The following is a 19,786-nucleotide window of genomic DNA, read 5'->3' as shown; positions in this document are numbered from 1 at the left end:
TTTGGTGTCCGAGCTTATGAGCATGGCCATCAGTCCTCTGATCAGGCTACCTCTTTGGGAGGATCATCTGTCCCAGCAGAAGACGAGGGTTCTATGCCTGAATCTGTCAAAACTCCACCTGCATGCGTGGAGATTGAGCAGCGACATTTGACAGCTTTTGACCTTCTGCCTAAAGTCTGCAATGCTATCTTGGCAGCCAGACATCCCTCTACCAAGATGGTAGATGGACGCCAGAGGCAAGTTTGTGGCGTGGTCTGCAGAAAAGCAAGTTGACCCTCTTTCTGCCCCCCTTTCTGCTCCCCTTGCTCAAGTTCTTCTGTTTATTCTTTCACTTGCTCAGTGGGGCTCTGCATTGGGCACCTTACAGGGCTATCTTTCTGCCATCTCAGCCTTCCTGCTGTTGCCAGATTAGCCATCCCTCTTCAAATCCTCTGCTTCCACTTTCGCCCTTTATCATACCTCTGTGAGATATGTGCTCACTTTGAGCCACTGCATAACTGGCCTATCAGCCTGACTCCTTACCATCAAGATTGCCTTCCTAGTGGCGATAACATCTGCCAGGAAGGTCCATGACCACCAGGCCTTGTCATCTAAGCCTCCATTCCTTAACCATCTTCCCAGACAAGCTGGTTCTTCGCAGTAGAGCTCTCTGCTGAAAGTTGCCACTTCCGTCTCTTGTCTGTCCAGGTGGACTGTTTGTGGGCTGTGTCAGAGCTAAGAAGGGGAAGGCTGTGCAGAAGCTGACCATCTCTCGATGAATCGTGGTCTGCATTAAAATCTGCTATGCATTGGCCAATAAACAACACCCTGAAGGTTTGTGTGCTCATTCCATCAGAGCCAAGGCTGCAACCACTGCGTTAGCAAGCGGAGGTCCGGTCGTGGACATCTGCCAGGCAGCAGTGTGGAAATCTCTGCATGTTTACCAAGCACTACTACCTGGACAGTCAGGTCCTGCAGGACTTTTTAGTGTGAAATTGTTTTGCAGCCCTACCTCCGGGGAGGTATTGCTTAGTTATTTATTCTGAGGTAAGGAATCTGCAGCTAGAAGTCTCTATCAGATGAACAAGTTACTTATCTTCAGTAATGCCTTATCTAGTTGAGACTCTACCTAGTTGTAGATTCCTTACCAACCCACCCATCTTCCCTGCTCTGTGAGAAGATTTGTAGGGTCAAGGCTGTTCCCCTTTCAGGGCCTTAGTTTTCCATACCAGTGGTCATTGTTCTTTGTGGCTCTATGCCCCTAGTGTGGAAAGTAGTGAAAAGAAACTGACAGTGCGCTGGGATGGCGCCTATATGGTTACTGCATAGGTTACTACTGACGCGGACAGCGCTGATGATGCAAATTACGCCACCTACTTGAGCGCATGGGTACAGCGCACAAAAAAAAATCCGAATCCAGCCTGACTCCTGGGGGTAATTCTAAAGATAATTCGTTACTGAATGTAAGCAACTTGTTTGTTACTTCTGTGTCTGTTACTAAATTTTATTTCTCTCTTCTTTCCTCAGATTTTCTTAGACAATACAGAATAAACTTCATGTTTGGTTCCCTGTGCTGCATCAATGAAAACAGTGATTTATCTGTGGCTATATTGATGCAAGCGTAATACGACCACAACGTTCAGTCTATTCTTAAATGCCATTTCCAAAGTCCCTTTCACCAGCCATTTAGCCTTTCTCAAGATCCATTTGAGTGAGGATTACACACCAAAGTCCTAGGGTGCTTAATTCCATAATTTTCCAAAAATCTAATAATGTCCAGTGAACATAGTAGTGTGCCGATATATATTTTCTTTAAGATTCTAATGGTATTTGCCATTGTTATTTCTCTTGCAAGTTCAGATTCAAGCTAATGCACATAAACCATCACCAGAGGAAAACACTGTTGCAGAGTCCACATTGTTTTCATGAAATCAAGACACAGTATTCCGTGGTAACCCAGAGTCTTCATTTTGTTGAGCGCCACTACCACCCACCTTCAATCTTTTTTCACTCTACTTACACACCCTGTACTGTTAATCCTTTGACTTTTGTTGTCTTACATTTTTAGGCACCAAACATTTTCTTTAATACTTCTCAGTGTCAAAGTGAAAGTTTGCTCCAAATGCCCTTTATGGCTTAGGTTTACAGTTGTTGTTCTCAGTTGCTCAGGTAACATAAAATCCTCATGCATCAATACTAGTCCTTCTTTTGCAATCATAACTTCACCTTTAATTTTTATAAAAGATTTAACTCTCACTAAAAGACAACTCTCTAACCTTTTTTTATTTTTTTTCTGTACCAATTTTATTAGCATTAGAGAGTGAGAATATCACAATCACAATACTGTTTACATCATAACTGTTCACAATCACTGAAAAATAGCATATGGGTAAATTCGGTTATATTGCAAGTTCAGGAGCATGAGGTTCAGACAGTGCTGGTAGAAACATATAACAACTAACAGAAAACTGTCTTGTGAGACCATTTGTCAGTATGGGCACAGCATTATTTCTATGTGCCCTTCATCCAGGGCAATGCCCCGGTTAGCCTAAAATGGATGTGTTCTGATTGCTAAGCATGGTCAGAGAAGAGTGCAAGTCTAAGTGGAATGACAGAAGTGAAAGGCCACGTTAGCTGCACATAGCAGGTCGGCTACCTACCCCTTTGCAATATTATTGGAGCTTTAGGAGCATCACCTCCCAATTAGCGGCTATCGAGTATTTGCGTAGGTGACAACTCTCTGACAGCCTTGTGTCTTGAGCATTCACCTAAAGCAGTCATGCCTCATCAACAGATACCCATTCCCGTTTGCTGATGCTCCCATTACACTTGCTTATATCATCCTTAATACTAGCCACAACCTATTCAAATTCTTAATTAAAGTTATTTTCTTCACTTTGGATAGGCTGTTTAGACAAACAGTCTGTCTGTTTATCCTTCCATCCTGGTAGGTACTGTTTCTTTCAGTTAAAAACCTACAGCCACCTAGCCAACTGCTCTGACACTTGTGTTGTTCCTCCAGGGTGCAATATTCTTTACTATGGTATATGATCCAAAATTAAAACCATCCTTTGACCCCCAAATGTATATGCGGAAATACTCAAGAGCCCAGACTGCGGCCAGTGCCTCTTTCTTTATGAGGAAGCAACAAGGTGATAAATGAAATCCTTTAATTAATTTCAGCCACTAGCAATCGATCGGGCTACATCCCAATTCAGCATTTTTAGCTCACCATGTCACCTCAGTTTGGGCCTAGTCATATTCAATTCAGTCTTGACCCTGCTCCTCACAGGAACAGTCCAGCCTGAACTACCAGGCTAGGTCCTCCCTGAACAACCGGAACACAAGCAACCTAAGACCGGTTTCTCCCTAGGTAGGACTCTTCAGCCACGTATAGCTTGGTTCCAGTGGCACAGTGAGTCTGGGATCCACGTCTGGGAATACCCAGTGCACTTAGGACAGCAAAAGCAACAAGGTGATCGCTGAACTGTTTGAATGACTCTCGGCCACTGGCGGTCATTCAGGGCTGCATCCTAATCCATCTTTTTTCGCCCACTATGCCACCTCAATTTGGACCTAGCCATATGCAAATCAGTCTTGACTTTGCTTCACCTGGGATAGTCCAGTCTGAACTGCCAAGCCAGTGCCTCTGTGAACCGGAACACAAGCAACCTACGACCGGTTTTGTCCTAGTTAGGAATCTTCAGCAAGGTATAGCTTGGTTCCAAAGGCACAGTGAGCCTGGGGCTCATGTCTGGGCATACCCAGCGCACTTATACCATAAGAACTCAATCTGTTAGATGAAGAATTTAAATGTATCCTTTCTAAGGGAAAGACCTGACATTTCCAGCTTGTGCATAACTTCTCTCAATGCTAAATTGTATTCCTCTACAGTTTTGTCAAACACAAGTATATCGCCCTGAAAAAGCATCACATGATGATCATGATTCTTAAAGATGCTGTCCATCATTAACTGAAAGTCCTTTGCTTCTGAGTCAAGCCTGAACAGCAAATGCGTGATTTGGAATAAACCATAAGTAGTAATGAAGGCAGTCAGAGATTGTGCAAACGTAATGTGTCTGGTGGTAAGCACTGCAAGTCCAATTTTGAGAAGTACCTAACCCCATTCAACATTAACACTATTTCACCAATATTGGGCAAGGGAAAATGTATATTGCTATTGATGCTTCCTAAATCCACACAAAACCACAACTTGCCACCAGCCTTCTTTGTAAATAACGCTACAATTGCCGCCTCTAGGGGAATGCAATAATTTCTTCTCTCCCCGTTTCATCTAACAATTCTTTCACTTCTGCTCTTGCAACATTAGGTATTCTTCTTACTGTATGGCTAAATGGTACCTCTCCATCCATTAAGTACAGTTTAACTGATATACACTTTCAGCACCCCAGCTTTCTCAGAAAAGGCTTGCTTTGCAGAATTAACACTATCCTCTATGTTGGTATCCTCTACCACTATGACTTGGCCACAATCCCTCAAATTTATAATTACATGGAGATCATACTTGTAAACCCAGTGCACAATTGGTGGTCTAACCGTGGTGGAATATGTATCTCTTGGGTTTGAAAAGTCACACATTTCTGTTCCTGGTTCTAAAATGAAACTAAGATTGATAACCAGGTTCCACTGACAGTTATATCTATCAGGTTGGCACTCTGTGAGCTTATGTGAATTTCTGTAAGTGTTAGATGCTTACCACTCATGATTTGAGATATGCATTGGTACCCACAGTGATAAAATATTGTTACAAGTAAGTAGTTTACCAGTGATACACACTTCACCTCTATACGTGTTTTGGGAACTCCACTTTGTGCAGTATTTGATAGGGTACCTTACAAAGCTCCACTAATGTAGTGTATGAAGGATGCTGAAAATTAACCTGTAGGCTAGAGTGAGAAAATACTGAGAACAGTAGAGGCAATAGGAAGAAGAGGGGCATAGAATACAAACTTCTGTCCACTTTAAATACAAACTATGGCTTGTAGATTTTACCTGGCTCATTAAGATTACTTGTTGAGTGATGAGCTCATAGGTAATCAGTCAATTCTTCCTTACTTTAAAACAAGTATACTCCAAAATACATGGACTGAACTATCCAATTGTGATTAGGCTTCTTCCAAAACCATTAAGAATTCCTATTTTTCTGCCTGTCTTTAAGTAAGTATAAGAAAAGGAGGAGCAATACCAGAGTTTTCAACTAGGGCATCACTCTTTCCTTGGTTTGATAAAACATGTCTATCAGTAGTCCATCCGATTAAATGTGGTTTCAGCAGAAAACACACCTGCCAAAAATTGGTATGCTGAATTCTTTTCGCTGTTCCCGTTTTGAAAGGTATTTCTACAAGAACGGCTATCACCAGGTTAACAAAACCAACCTAGTGAAAGTCCCTCTTGAAGGAAAAATAATTTTTTTCTGGTTGTTTTCCTTTCTTAAGATTTTTCAGCCCCCCTTCCTTATTCATCTGACCTCTCTGTACTTTTTTCCTCTCTTAAAGGGGTTTGCTCCTGCTTCCACTTTCTAATCTCTTGTTTCTAATCTCAAGGAAGCTTGTGAATCCAAGCTCTCAATTCCTTTGTGGTCACCTGTTCCAAAAGACGAAATCAAATTAGCTAAATGGTTAAAGTTATATTTTACTATATTGTTTTCAATCTGCCATAATTCCCCTATCATCAATACATTTATCTTTTGCATTTGCACAGTCTTAAACCCTTTGAACTTTCTACCACTAACCGACATCTCACAACAAACATTTTATGCTATGAGGTACTCATCAAAAGAAATCAGTTGATTGGGAAAAGTCAGGTACTACCCCGAGTAACTGCAGCAAAGTACCTAATCTAGTTCAGGTTCTTTCCAAAGTCTACCAACAATAGCTACCTTGGGAAGCATCTGAGAGAAGCCTTTTACAAATTCCAGTGATATGATCCTCACACTGCTGACACTTTTTGTACCAATCCAACTAAAGCACTTTCTCATTACTCTCTGGTATCTGGAGCCAATACTTACCCCTTTGCATTTAGTTTTTACAGCTATTCATGGGTAAATAATCCTTAAAATGAGATACTAACGACACAACTCTTGTCTCTTTGTCTGTACTTTGTGAATTCATTTGTAATATAATGTTGTGCGCAACCATATTTAAATTGCTGATTGCTTATTCTTTTGAAAATTCCGTCAGCTTCTCCTACTGTTTGTCCATGCAGTGCGATGCAATATAATTTTTTTCACATGCCTAATTTTCATTTCAGCCTCATTTGAGGACAAGAGGAAAGAGAACTATGAACGAGGAAACATGGAACTGGAGAAGCGACGTCAGGTCCTGCAGGAACAGCAGCAGAGAGAGGCAGAACGTAAAGCTCAAAAAGAAAGGGAAGCACAGGAAAGAAAGGAAAGACAACGCCAGGAGCTGGAGCGAAAAAAACAGATGGAATTGGAGCGGCGTCTTGAGAAGCAACGCGAGTTGGAAAGGCAAAAGGAGGAAGAGAAGAGGAAGGAAATTGAAAGGCGCGAGGTTATTATGTTTCATACTTTCTTTTCAAAGAAAGTACTAATTCTCCACTCTCCACTCCTAGAATTGAGCAAAAGTGGTGGATCACTATTAAACGTTTGTAAAATGTTTAATTCCATATGCATTTCTCAAATGGACAAAAATAAATCCCAGAATACTAACTAAGGAACTGTTGCCCTTAATGTCAATAGTCCACTAATAGCAACTATATGTGGATTTCTCCAGAGAAAGTCACATCCTCACAATCAATTATGTAATATTAGTATTATCACAAAATTGTGGTAGAAACACTGCTTATAGTGCATTGTTCATTTGATGACAGATATCGCATAACACCTAACTATTTTGTCACTTGTCATTTGCTTTTTCAGTGACCATCACAAGGCAGATAAAGGGTTACACTTTTTTTCTCTGTGCCATGGCCAATAGTTACAATCTTGCAGTTTTGGTTTATCATGTTGTCCTAGTTCCTCCTGTACTATTGGACTGCACTGTGTACCCTTGCAAATGTAGCGATGTCAATCAGCCAAGGCTTACAAAAGTTGTGATTGTAGGTTTAGATCTCTAGTGCAGTATGACAGTAACCACATGTAATGAACTCAACTTTAGGTTCAAGCAATAGCTTTTAGAAATAGTAAGTCTCTTTCTGTTTGAGATGTGTAAGAAAGTTAAAATATGGAACATAAAAAGTAAAAAGGTCCTAGCACCTTTGGGGATGTTGAAATACCACCCTAAATAGTTTAACAACACTTTGACAATGTTAGGGAGTGGATTCTCCACCTACCCTTCAATAACCTGCTGCGCTTCTCCATGCTCTTAACCCCGGCTGACATTCGCTGCACTGCTGCCACTTCACACAACATGAAAGGAGCGTTCACATGCGCCTTCAGCAATTTCTCATGCACTCTCCACACCCTATACCCACCTCTTGTGCATCCATAGCACCTTGCACTCTACTCACTCTCACAAACAAGCTACCCAGTCATACAGACCAACTGCAACCCAAGCACTCGCATGCGTGCTCCTCAAACACCGCTCGCTCACCAATCACCCCACAGTGTTATGGGACCTACTGTATGACCATGCCCCGGATATGCTCTTTTTTGGTAAAACATGGCTAAGCCTAACCCCAGCACCAGACATTGCCACAGCCATCCCTTCTGGCAACATGGCCATCAGCATAAGCCTGGAGGTGAAGTTGCCATCATATTCAAAGGTACAGTCAGCTGCACCATCTACACAGACACTCCCACTAGCTACATGTAACACCTCACATTCAAGATATGCATCACTGGTAGCTTCTTCCTGGGCGAAGCCCTTGTACACACCACCAGGGCCCTGCTAGTGACATCACAGATTATGTTGCACCTCTTAGCATCAATGCCATCACCTTCATCCAAATCGGAGACCCTAACTTTGACATAGAGGACCACACTGTCCCAAACTCTATGGCCCTTCTAGCAAAAACTTGAAAACCCTGGCCTCACCCAGCACATTACCGAACCTACCCACAGTGCTGGACACCTATTGGACCGGATTTTCTACTCAATCAACAACATCACAGTCGACAAGTCATAACTGTGAACTGGACCACGTCCATGCCAGTTTCGGGATACCCATCCTGCACCATCACAGACGTACCACCACTGGAACCTCCCAATGCAGATGTAAAAGCATCTCAGAAGCGGCTTGGACTTCAATCCTCTCTGACACCAGCCCAAGCACATCAATGACTTAGTTAAAGCCATCGAAAACCTCAACAGCTGGATCACCGCATGCGCCAACACCCTGGCTCCCCTAAAATGGAAATCAGTGGCAAGAGTCTAACCCCAGGCCAGCTGTTAACTCAGGCTCATGAAATGCCACTGCAAGCAATTGGAGCACAAATGGATAACAAGCTGAGGCATTGCGGATAGAGATATCTTCCAGTTAGACATAAGACTCTACCTACCAGCAGAAATGGAACATCAAGTGTATAGCTTTTGCAGATCACATCAACACCAGCATTAACAGCAGCAAGGAAATCTTCACTATCATCAAAGATTTCAACGCGCCTCCAGCAACTTCATAACCTCACAAGACATTTGCAACAAACTCTTGGAATTCTTTAGTTTCAAAATCACCTCCATTTACAGTAACTTAAAACCTAAACCGACCCCATCACTGTTGCAACTCAACTTCTCATTGCAGCCAGTGAACGAACCCTGACCTCTCGGACTTCCATCACCACTGTCAAAATTTCTACTATGATGAAGACCATGCACTTGGGGCTCCACCTGACCCTTGCCCTCACTATGCCTTCACAAAAGGACTCCTATTGATCAGCAAAGAACTAACACTCATCCTTACGCCTCCATCGACTTTGCCACTTTCCAAGACACCTGAAAATATGCCATCATCACACCTCTGCTCAAGAAACTATCCGCTGACCAGCAACGCTTTCCAACAACAGACCCATCTCCATCCTACCACACCAGACAAAGGTCTTGGAGAAAGTAATCAACCACCATCTTCTTGATGCCATGCATTCCGGATTCAGGCCCAACAACAATATAGAAAAAGCAGTCATAGCCGCCATAGACATCCGCATGATCCTTGACAGAAGACACACAGCAGCCCTCAATCTCCTTGACCTCTCTGCAGCGTTTGACATGGTATCAGATCCCATTCTTATTAAGCGCCTGCATGAGATTAAAATCCAAGGACCCACTTTCGGCCTGATCTGCTCCTACTTAACAGATAGAACACAAGCTGTCTGCCTGGCACTTGCTTCTCGAAAGCTTGCAAACTCATCTTTGGAGTGCCTCAGGGTCACCACTCAGCCCCACCCTCTTCAATGCATATATGATCCCTCTGGCCAACGCCTCTGCACACACAACATGAACTACACGGACAAGAACCCCAACACGAGAAAAAAGTTTACCACCTGCATGACTGGAGTTGCTAACTCAATGTAAGCCAACTGTCTCATGCTCAACACAGAGAAGGCAGAAGTAGTGATTTTCGTCAAGAACACCTCAACATGGGACTCCAAGTGGCGGCCAGCCGAACTCAGACCCACACCCAAAACCCATGCCAGGAACCTCGGAACAATCATCAAGGGCAAACTGGACATGAAGTCAATGCTGTCACTGCAGCCTGCTTTATCACATAGAAGATGCTGAGGAGGATTTTCAAATGATACCTCTGCTCTGTAGGACTCGCCTACATCTCATGCATATACAGAACCAGATCAGGAGGAAGGGCATTCTGTTTGCTTCTAAAGTGTGGAATGACCTCTCACTCAACATCAGAACCTCTTCATCAGTTCTGCAAGAAGCTGGAGACCTAGCTTTTCAGTTAACCACCCTACCAAAGGCAGGGTCAGGTCTGCACACTTACTCAGGACCAAGAATCCCTTGAGTGTGATTGTGCTCTTTACAAATGCACATAACAAGGCAGATATCTTCGTATCGGTTTTAAACAAATGGGCTTTGAAGATCCTTGCAGCTCCTGTGCAGCTTACATCTTCTGTGCGTCAGTCTGCTTGACTTTGCTGTCGCCCTGATCAGGGTTCTGCACCTCTTCATGCACAGACTATGCAGCTTCCTCCTCTTTCGAAGTCACAATAGCACCACACCTTCTGGAGTCCTGTTCCTTGGTAGATGTTTCTTTGTTCTAATGAAGCACAGTTATTGAGAGGTCTATCCACATGTACCCAATCTGGTCCAGGGGCTAATAATAACCTAAAACGGTTTGCCTTGGTGGGGGTGCTCATTGCTATCAGGTTGGGATTTCACATTGAAAATCCATACCGCTAGCCAATCCAAGGTAGCATCTTTATTGGATTTTGTTTTACTTTCTCACAAGAGGGGAAGGGCAGGCACCAATCCGACAAGAAACTGTTGATTTTCACAAAGACTGGCACACTCCCTCAGTGGTTTCTTCTTCATTTCTCAAAATTCCTTGGCGGAGCACAAAGAATGTGGTCTACAGTTTAAGTAATGTGCATAAGGGCTGAAAGAGCGTAATGGTGGGTTTAGCAATTTGCTATATCTCATGTATGTTTGGAGAATGGTGTTGATTGTGGTGTCGTCTATGAGTAGAACGTTTTGGTGTTCTTTGAGAGGCCAGACATATGCTCCAGCCTGGCATATTGCAGTGAATTGCATACTGAGTAACATTATGTTCAATGGCATATGTTGCTGCAGATACACATGTGTGGCACAGTCCGCTGCCTGGTGTTGGGCTCGGAGTATTACAAGTTGTTTTTCTTCGAAGAAGTCTTTTTGGTCACGGGACCGAAGGACTCCTCCCTCTTCGGCTCCATTGCGCATGGGCGTCGACTCCATCTTAGATTGTTTTTTTCCGCTGTCGGGTTCGGACGTATTCCTTTTCGCTCCGTGTTTCGGTTCGGAAAGTTAGTCAGAATCTCGGAAGAAAGCGTCGGTATTGTTCCGTTCGGTATCGGGATAGTTAGGTACATCGACACCGATCATCGGAAGACTTTGGGGTAGTTTCGATCCCCCATCGGGGCCTGGTCGGCCCGACCGCGTGCGACATCGAAGCCGATGGAACGGACCCCGTTTCGTTTCTGCCCAAAATGTCACAGTAAGTATCCTTATACAGATCAGCACTTGGTCTGTAACTTGTGCTTGTCCCCCGAGCACAAGGAGGATACCTGTGAAGCCTGTCGAGCCTTCCGGTCCAGAAAAACACTCCGGGACCGAAGAGCCAGGCGTCAACAAATGGCGTCCACGTCGACAAAACAACGTTTCGACGAGGAAGAGGAAACATTCTCGGTTCCGGAATCAGAATCCGGAGACTCCGACGTCGAACAACAGCAACAAACCGTGAGTAAGACGTCGAAAAGTAAATCCATCGACAAACCGAAAGCCCAGGGGACGCCACTGCCAACAGGCCATGGCTCGACCCATAAAACAGGCGACCCGTCGAAGGCGCCGAAAAAGGGCACGCCCATAGCGAAGACACCCGACTCCGGTCGAGGGACCGCCATGGAGCAACCTCGGAGCCGAGAAAGCGGCTCCGAGAGACAAAAACAAGATACCGGCACCAAAAAACATCGGCACCGAGAATCCATGCCGAAAGGAACAAAAATTCTGTCGGTGCTGAAACCGAAAAAAGATTCTCTCTCGGCGCCGAAAAATACCACACCTTCATCCTACTCAGAGGAACAAGGAATAAGTGGCCAAATGCACAGATTTGGACAAGAGCTCCAAAGTGTAGAATCGGACTACACACAAAAGAGACTGTACATCCAGCACGACACAGGGAAAATATCAACCCTTCCCCCAATCATGAGGAAAAGAAGGATCGAACTTCCAAAGGATGACGCACAACCACAAGCCAAAGTGGTTAAAAAAGTCACGCCTCCGCCCTCTCCACCACAGGCATCGCCGGCACAAACACCGCCACAAATGCACTCACCAGCGCAAACTACCATAAGTCATGACGATCAGGATCAAGACGCTTGGGACCTGTATGACACCCCAGTGCCGGACAATGATCCCGAGTCATACCCCACAAAGCCGTCACCGCCAGAGGACAGTACCTCATACTCGCAACTGGTGGCTAGGGCAGCAGAATTCCACAATGTCCAACTGCATTCCGATCCTATAGAGGATGATTTTTTATTTAACACCCTCTCGGCTACACACAGCCAATATCAATGTCTCCCAATGCTACCAGGGATGTTACGGCACGCAAAACAAATTTTTGAAGAGCCCGTAAAATCAAGAGCCATCACCCCAAGGGTGGATAAGAAATACAAACCACCACCCACAGACCCAGCGTTTATTACTTCGCAGTTACCACCTGACTCCGTGGTAGTAGGGGCAGCTCGCAAGAGAGCAAATTCACATACATCTGGCGACGCCCCACCTCCGGACAAAGAAAGCCGAAAATTTGATGCGGCAGGGAAAAGAGTAGCATCACAGGCAGCCAACCAGTGGCGCATCGCAAATTCACAAGCGCTGCTGGCCAGATATGACCGAGCACACTGGGACGAGATGCAACTTCTCGTAGACCATCTTCCCCAGGAATACCAAAAAAGGGCGCAGCAAATAGTGGAAGAGGGACAAACGATCTCAAACAATCAAATCCGCTCTTCACTAGACGCAGCCGATACTGCAGCGAGAACAGTCAACACTGCTGTCACCATAAGGAGACACGCTTGGCTACGCACTTCAGGCTTCAAACCTGAAATCCAGCAGGCTGTCCTTAATATGCCCTTCAACGAGAAACAACTTTTTGGCTCTGAAGTGGACACAGCCATTGAAAAACTTAAAAAGGACACAGATACGGCCAAGGCCATGGGCGCACTCTACTCCCCGCAGAGCAGAGGCTCTTTCAGAAAAACTCCATTTAGAGGGGGGTTTCGTGGCCAACCCACAGACACCACCAGCCAACAAACAAGAACCACACCATATCAGGGTTCCTTCCAAAGGGGAGGTTTCAGGGGATATCGGGGGGGTCAATTCCCAAGGAGTAGGGGAAGATTCCAGACTCCAAAAACACCTCCACCTAAACAGTGACTTTCAAGTCACGCAACCCCTTCACTCAACACCAGTGGGGGGAAGACTAAGCCAATTCTACCAATCTTGGCAACAGATTACAACAGACAATTGGGTATTAGCAATAATCCAACATGGCTATTGCATAGAATTCCACAACTTCCCACCAAACATCCCCCCCAAAACACGCAAAATGTCACCACAACATTTAGAACTTTTAGGACTAGAAGTTCAAGCACTACTGCAAAAGGATGCAATAGAGTTAGTACCAGTACAACAAAAAAACACAGGAGTTTACTCCCTGTACTTTCTAATTCCAAAAAAAGACAAAACATTAAGACCAATATTAGATCTCAGGACACTAAATACCTACATCATATCGGACCATTTTCACATGGTCACACTACAAGACATCATTCCACTGCTCAAACAGCAAGATTACATGACCACATTAGACCTAAAGGATGCGTACTTTCATATACCAATACACCCTTCTCACAGAAAGTACCTACGGTTCGTATTCAAAGGAATACATTACCAATTCAAGGTGTTGCCATTCGGAATAACAACTGCACCAAGAGTGTTCACAAAATGTCTAGCAGTAGTAGCAGCACACATCAGGAGACAACAGATGCATGTGTTCCCTTACCTAGACGATTGGCTAATCAAGACCAACACAGTAAAAAAATGCGCAAACGACACCACATTTGTCATACAAACCCTTCACAAACTGGGGTTTTCCATCAACTATACAAAATCACACCTAGAACCGTGTCAAACACAACAATATCTAGGAGCAACCATCAACACATCAAAAGGAATTGCCACTCCAAGTCCACAAAGAGTGCAGGCATTCCACAAGGTAATAAGTGCTATGTTTCCAAACCAAAAGATACAAGCAAAACATGTGCTAAAACTTCTAGGCATGATGTCATCATGCATAGCCATTGTCCCAAACGCAAGACTACACATGCGACCCTTACAACAGTGTCTAGCATCACAATGGTCACAGGCACAGGGTCAACTTCAAAATCTGGTGTTGGTAAACCGCCAAACATACCTCTCGCTTCTATGGTGGAACAGCAAAAATGTAAACAAAGGGCGGACATTTCAGGACCCAGTGCCTCAATACGTTATAACAACAGACGCTTCCATGACAGGGTGGGGAGCACACCTCAATCACCACAGCATTCAAGGACAATGGGATATACACGAAACAAAATTTCATATCAATTACCTAGAACTGTTAGCAGTATTTCTAGCGTTAAAAGCCTTCCAACCCATAATAACACACAAATACATTCTTGTCAAAACAGACAACATGACAACAATGTATTATTTAAACAAACAAGGAGGAACACACTCAACACAATTGTGCCTCCTAACACAAAGAATTTGGCAGTGGGCGATTCACAACAACATTCGCCTAATAGCACAATTTATTCCAGGAATACAAAACCAACTAGCAGACAACCTTTCGCGAGACCACCAACAAGTCCACGAATGGGAAATTCACCCCCAAGTTCTGAACAAGTACTTTCAAATTTGGGGAACACCCCAGATAGATTTGTTCGCAACAAAAGAAAACTCAAAATGCCAAAACTTCGCATCCAGGTACCCACACCGCGAATCACAAGGCAATGCTCTATGGATGAGTTGGTCAGGGATATTTGCGTACGCTTTTCCCCCTCTCCCTCTCCTTCCATATCTAGTAAACAAGTTGAGTCAAAACCAACTCAAACTCATACTGATAGCACCCACATGGGCAAGACAACCTTGGTATACAACTCTAGTAGACCTTTCACTAGTACCGCATGTCAAACTACCCAACAGGCCAGATCTGTTAACACAACACAAACAACAGATCAGGCATCCAAACCCAGCATCATTGAATCTGGCAATTTGGCTCCTGAAGTCCTAGAATTCGGACACTTAGACCTCACACAAGAATGCATGGAGGTCATAAAACAAGCTAGAAAACCTTCCACTAGACACTGCTATGCATCTAAGTGGAAAAGATTTGTTTACTACTGCCATTCCAATCAAATACAACCATTACATGCCTCTACTAAAGACATAGTAGGATACTTACTACATTTGCAAAAAGCAAATCTCGCTTTTTCATCTATAAAAATACACCTCGCAGCAATATCTGCTTACCTACAAACTACTAATTCATCGTCTCTATTTAGAATACCAGTTATTAAAGCATTCATGGAAGGGCTAAAAAGAATTATACCACCAAGAACACCACCAGTTCCTTCATGGAATCTTAACATCGTCTTAACAAGACTCATGGGTCCACCTTTCGAACCCATGCATTCCTGTGAAATGCAATATCTAACCTGGAAGGTCGCATTTCTCATTGCAATCACATCCCTCAGAAGAGTAAGTGAAATACAGGCATTTACCATACAAGAACCATTTATTCAAATACACAACAATAAAATAGTTCTAAGAACAAATCCAAAATTTCTGCCAAAAGTAATCTCACCATTCCATTTAAATCAAACAGTAGAATTGCCAGTGTTCTTCCCACAACCAAATTCTGTGGCTGAAAGGGCACTACATACATTAGACATCAAAAGAGCACTAATGTATTACATTGACAGAACAAAGCTAATCAGAAAAACAAAACAACTGTTCATAGCTTTTCAAAAAACCACACATAGGAAATCCAATCTCTAAACAAGGCATTGCTAGATGGATAGTCAGATGCATTCAAACATGCTATCTTAAAGCCAAAAGAGAATTGCCTATTACACCAAAGGCACACTCAACCAGAAAGAAAGGTGCTACAATGGCCTTTCTAGGAAACATTCCTATGAGCGAAATATGTAAGGCTGCAACCTGGTCTACGCCTCACACGTTTACTAAACACTACTGTGTAGACGTACTAAATGCACAACAAGCTACAGTGGGCCAAGCTGTACTAAGAACATTATTCCAAACTACTTCAACTCCTACAGGCTAAACCACCGCTTTTAGGGGATGTAACTGCTTTATAATCTATGCCACACATGTGTATCTGCAGCAACATATGCCATCGAACTGAAAATGTCACTTACCCAGTGTACATCTGTTCGTGGCATTAGTCGCTGCAGATTCACATGTACCCTCCCACCTCCCCGGGAAGCCTGTAGCCGTTTAGAAGTAGATCATAAATCTTAAACATCTGAACATTTGTAAATAATTATTAGAAACTCTTAACGTACATACATATTCACTCCATTGCATGGGCACTATTTATACCAAACAACTCCATCCTCACCCTCTGCGGGGAAAACAATCTAAGATGGAGTCGACGCCCATGCGCAATGGAGCCGAAGAGGGAGGAGTCCTTCGGTCCCGTGACCAAAAAGACTTCTTCGAAGAAAAACAACTTGTAATACTCCGAGCCCAACACCAGGCAGCGGACTGTGCCACACATGTGAATCTGCAGCGACTAATGCCACGAACAGATGTACACTGGGTAAGTGACATTTTCATTCAGAACTAGGCTTCTAAGTTTAGACCATCAGGGACAGGATTCATATCATTCTGGTACTAATGGTGTTTATGATCTTAGAGTCTTTCTTGAATCAAGCCTGTAGAATACTTTCCATTGAAAGGGCTAAAAAACTTTTCTCCTTTTGTGGAAAGTATTTTGGAGTTCCATATGAAGTCTGTTTGCTGATGTTAGCTGAAAAGTGGCATGTCTTGCTGCATAGATACTTGCCAGCCTGGATTTGGAGGCTTGTGGTCTTGGACACTAATTTAGTATTTGAAGGGAACAGAAAATCCTTCAGTTTCTAAAGGAAACTCTAAATATATAACCAAATATAGCAGCTGAATTTCCTCAACCATAAGGAAATTCTGCAGATAGATTCTGATGTTTATTAAAACGTTCTCTGGAAAAACAAGATTTTCAGTTCTCTCTAAACTTGAAGTGAGCCCCTTAGTATTTAAAAAGACTGTTAAAGTTAAGTCAAATCGAACTTATTACTATGTTGTTCCTTCTATACATTGCCTTCTACAGGCGAATACGTTTCTTCCATATCTGTTTTGAGGTGGTATGTCTCATGATTTATTGCTGGCAGTTGAATTGGTGTGGATATCCAGAGAATATTCAGACTTTATAGGGGTCTGAATCGGTTATAAAAACCAACAGAGAGGTCGATTTCTTTACCCGAACATTACTTTCTGAATGTAGGTTCTAAAGCTGGTGGTCATTTGCTAGACTACTGTTGGCTTTAGGTTTAGATTTTGAGCTGTCATTGGCTGCTAGAAAATATACACATTATGCTCCTTCACATGGCATTACTACATAACAATTTGAAATTGAATTAGTGTAGGCATATTACCATAATGAGATATTGTGTTAAATCCTTTTTTGCAATTATGACCTTCTTTTTGACTATACTGTGTGGTGCTGTGTTCCTTTAAGGCTGCAAAGCAAGAACTTGAACGCCAACGGCAGCAAGAATGGGAAAGGATTCGACGTCAAGAACTTCTGAATCAGAGAAACAGGGAGCAGGAAGAAATTGTCAAGTTGAAGTCTAAAAAGAAAAGCCTTCAACTTGAATTAGAAGCACTTGTAAGTCACAAGTAAAATACAAAGTAATCTAATTGTTATGTTTACAAACAACTGATTTGTCTAGAAATGTAAATGAATATATTAACATCCTTTTATCTAATAGACTAATTACAGTCTCTGTTTTATGAAATATACTTTCACCTGTACCCTTAAACTGACAACTTTTCAGAATGCTACTGAAAAATGAACTGCAACACTTTAGTACATACTTATAATTGTTCTTTACCATACCCGTTAGTAATAGCACTAGGACCCAGCACAGTAATCACCCTCCACCCCAAACTGGAGCTAAACCAAGAGATAGTTGAATAAATACTTCATTATTCTATCATTCTTCTGTATTTATAATTTATGGGCTCATCGCCACTTTGTGGACACTTTTGGAGCCTTCGAAAAGCAAAATATAGGTGGGCTCAAAGATGCATGCTGCTTCCCTGTGTCCTTGTGACTCTTCCCCCATTCTCTTTCAGATTCATCATTGCAGATTATCATTGTTTTCTACTCTTTTGTGGACTATTTGGTACAGCAGTCGATAGTACAATGGTGTCATCACTTCCACTGCCTTATGCCTTATATTTGCAGCTGTGCACATATCGAGGATGCAAATATAAGATAATTTGATCTCCTCTCAGTCTGTATCCCATTGCTTTGGTATTATTCCTTCTCTAACTGTTTTTCCACTATTAAAGTGCATTCATGCGAGAAGCATGTTTGACTGGCGTTTCCCAGGCAATCAGATACTTTGCTTTGAAGATGTAAGCATGACCTAGAACAGTGTACATTCTCCACTTTAATATATTGATAGGCCTGGCAGAATAGAGGTTATTCTGAAAACTCAAAAGAAAAATGTTAACGGAACAGGTACAGCTAAATTGCTGATTGTCATTGCTGATTGTCAGCTAAACTGTACAGCATTGTGTAGTGAACTGTGGTTACCAAAGTGTGGTGAAACACATCTTTGGGTGGAAGCTAGATAATGCATACATGCTGCCTCTTAGTGTCAGCACATCATTAGCCTTGAAGTGGATGGCCCTTCAGAAACCATCTGTCGACTTGTGGGGCTATCACCAAGACCCATTTGACTTGATGCTGACTCTAGCTATTGACAAGGAGCAGTTCTGTGAGGATTCTCAATTGCTCAACATGCAGTTTATGCTTCCTGTTCAGATTTATAAACCTTGCACTGTTAACTGTGTTATCACTAAGCCAAAATTATCTTGACCTGTGTCACTGCCTCTTTATTTCCCCTGAGCTCCTCTACTCCATCTCCAGGGCAAACACATTAGGGAACTGAAATCATCACTATAAGTAGCTGAGAAGATCTATCTAATATTCAGTGTTTTACTTCTGTTTAGGATGGTAAACACCAGCAGATATCTGGCCGACTGCAAGATGTCCAGGCAAAAAAATTCAAACAGAAGACTGAGTTAGAAGATTCAGATAGGAAATGCGACTTGGGAATCCTGGAAATCAAGCAGTTACAAGATCAGCTTCAGGTAATATTCCACTGTTATGATTGGTATTCAAGTTATGAATAGAGTGCCTACTGAGTTCCTTTTAATTCCATATTTTCATGTACATTGGACTGCAGCAGATCTACAACTGTTCTGGTTTGAGTATCAGTAAAGAACAAATTCTCTAGTCAATGACGATGAGACTCCTTACTCTGAGAGCAGGACACAAGATGGAATGGGTAAATAAACTGTATCTTAGTAATTGTCTTGAATGGTAGATAATTTTGTTATGCCCTGAAGTCAGAATAAGGGATTTGGGAGCAGTAGAACACTTGATTGCTTGCCACATACATTCTGTTTTGATTTCTAGTTCTAGTTGCTTATATAGTTCTTAATCGGTTTCAGGTATCCCATAACTGACATGCTGCATGTCTCAGAGTTCCTTAACTTAATGAAAAAAGGTAGAGTTAAAAATGTGTGCTTCCAGCTTCCCTTTTAAAAGTATGTGATGTTTAATCCCATTCAGTAATTGTGGTACACTGTTTCAGAATTTTGATACTAATTAAGGGAGATCTTCTAAATATATTAAACAGGTAAGCGTGTTCTGAAGCCTCTGCTTGGATTGTACCACTTGAACATAGCATTGAAATTTGTTGAGATCCCTGATCACATATGTTTTTATGTATCCTATCTGCTTTAAAACAGTTTTCTCTCTGTATGCAGCCAGTGTAGCTT

General features: G+C 42.7%; 1 protein-coding gene across 6 annotated transcripts in view; it reads left to right on the top strand.

The window, feature by feature from the left end:
- ITSN2 (intersectin 2) overlaps positions 1–19,786 on the top strand; it is a 1,003,157-nt gene that overhangs the window by 356,143 nt on the left and 627,228 nt on the right. For all 6 annotated transcript variants that reach the window (XM_069236034.1, XM_069236039.1, XM_069236035.1 and 3 more), the window contains 3 exons: positions 6,250–6,512; positions 17,448–17,597; positions 18,953–19,093. In XM_069236034.1, the coding sequence (XP_069092135.1) occupies positions 6,250–6,512; positions 17,448–17,597; positions 18,953–19,093 (554 nt within the window). The remainder of the gene's footprint in view (positions 1–6,249; positions 6,513–17,447; positions 17,598–18,952; positions 19,094–19,786) is intronic.

The sequence above is a fragment of the Pleurodeles waltl genome, chromosome 5, assembly GCF_031143425.1.
Source record: "Pleurodeles waltl isolate 20211129_DDA chromosome 5, aPleWal1.hap1.20221129, whole genome shotgun sequence".
In the NCBI taxonomy this organism is placed as follows: Eukaryota; Metazoa; Chordata; class Amphibia; order Caudata; family Salamandridae; genus Pleurodeles; species Pleurodeles waltl.
This window is presented reverse-complemented; position numbering and strand designations above follow the sequence as displayed.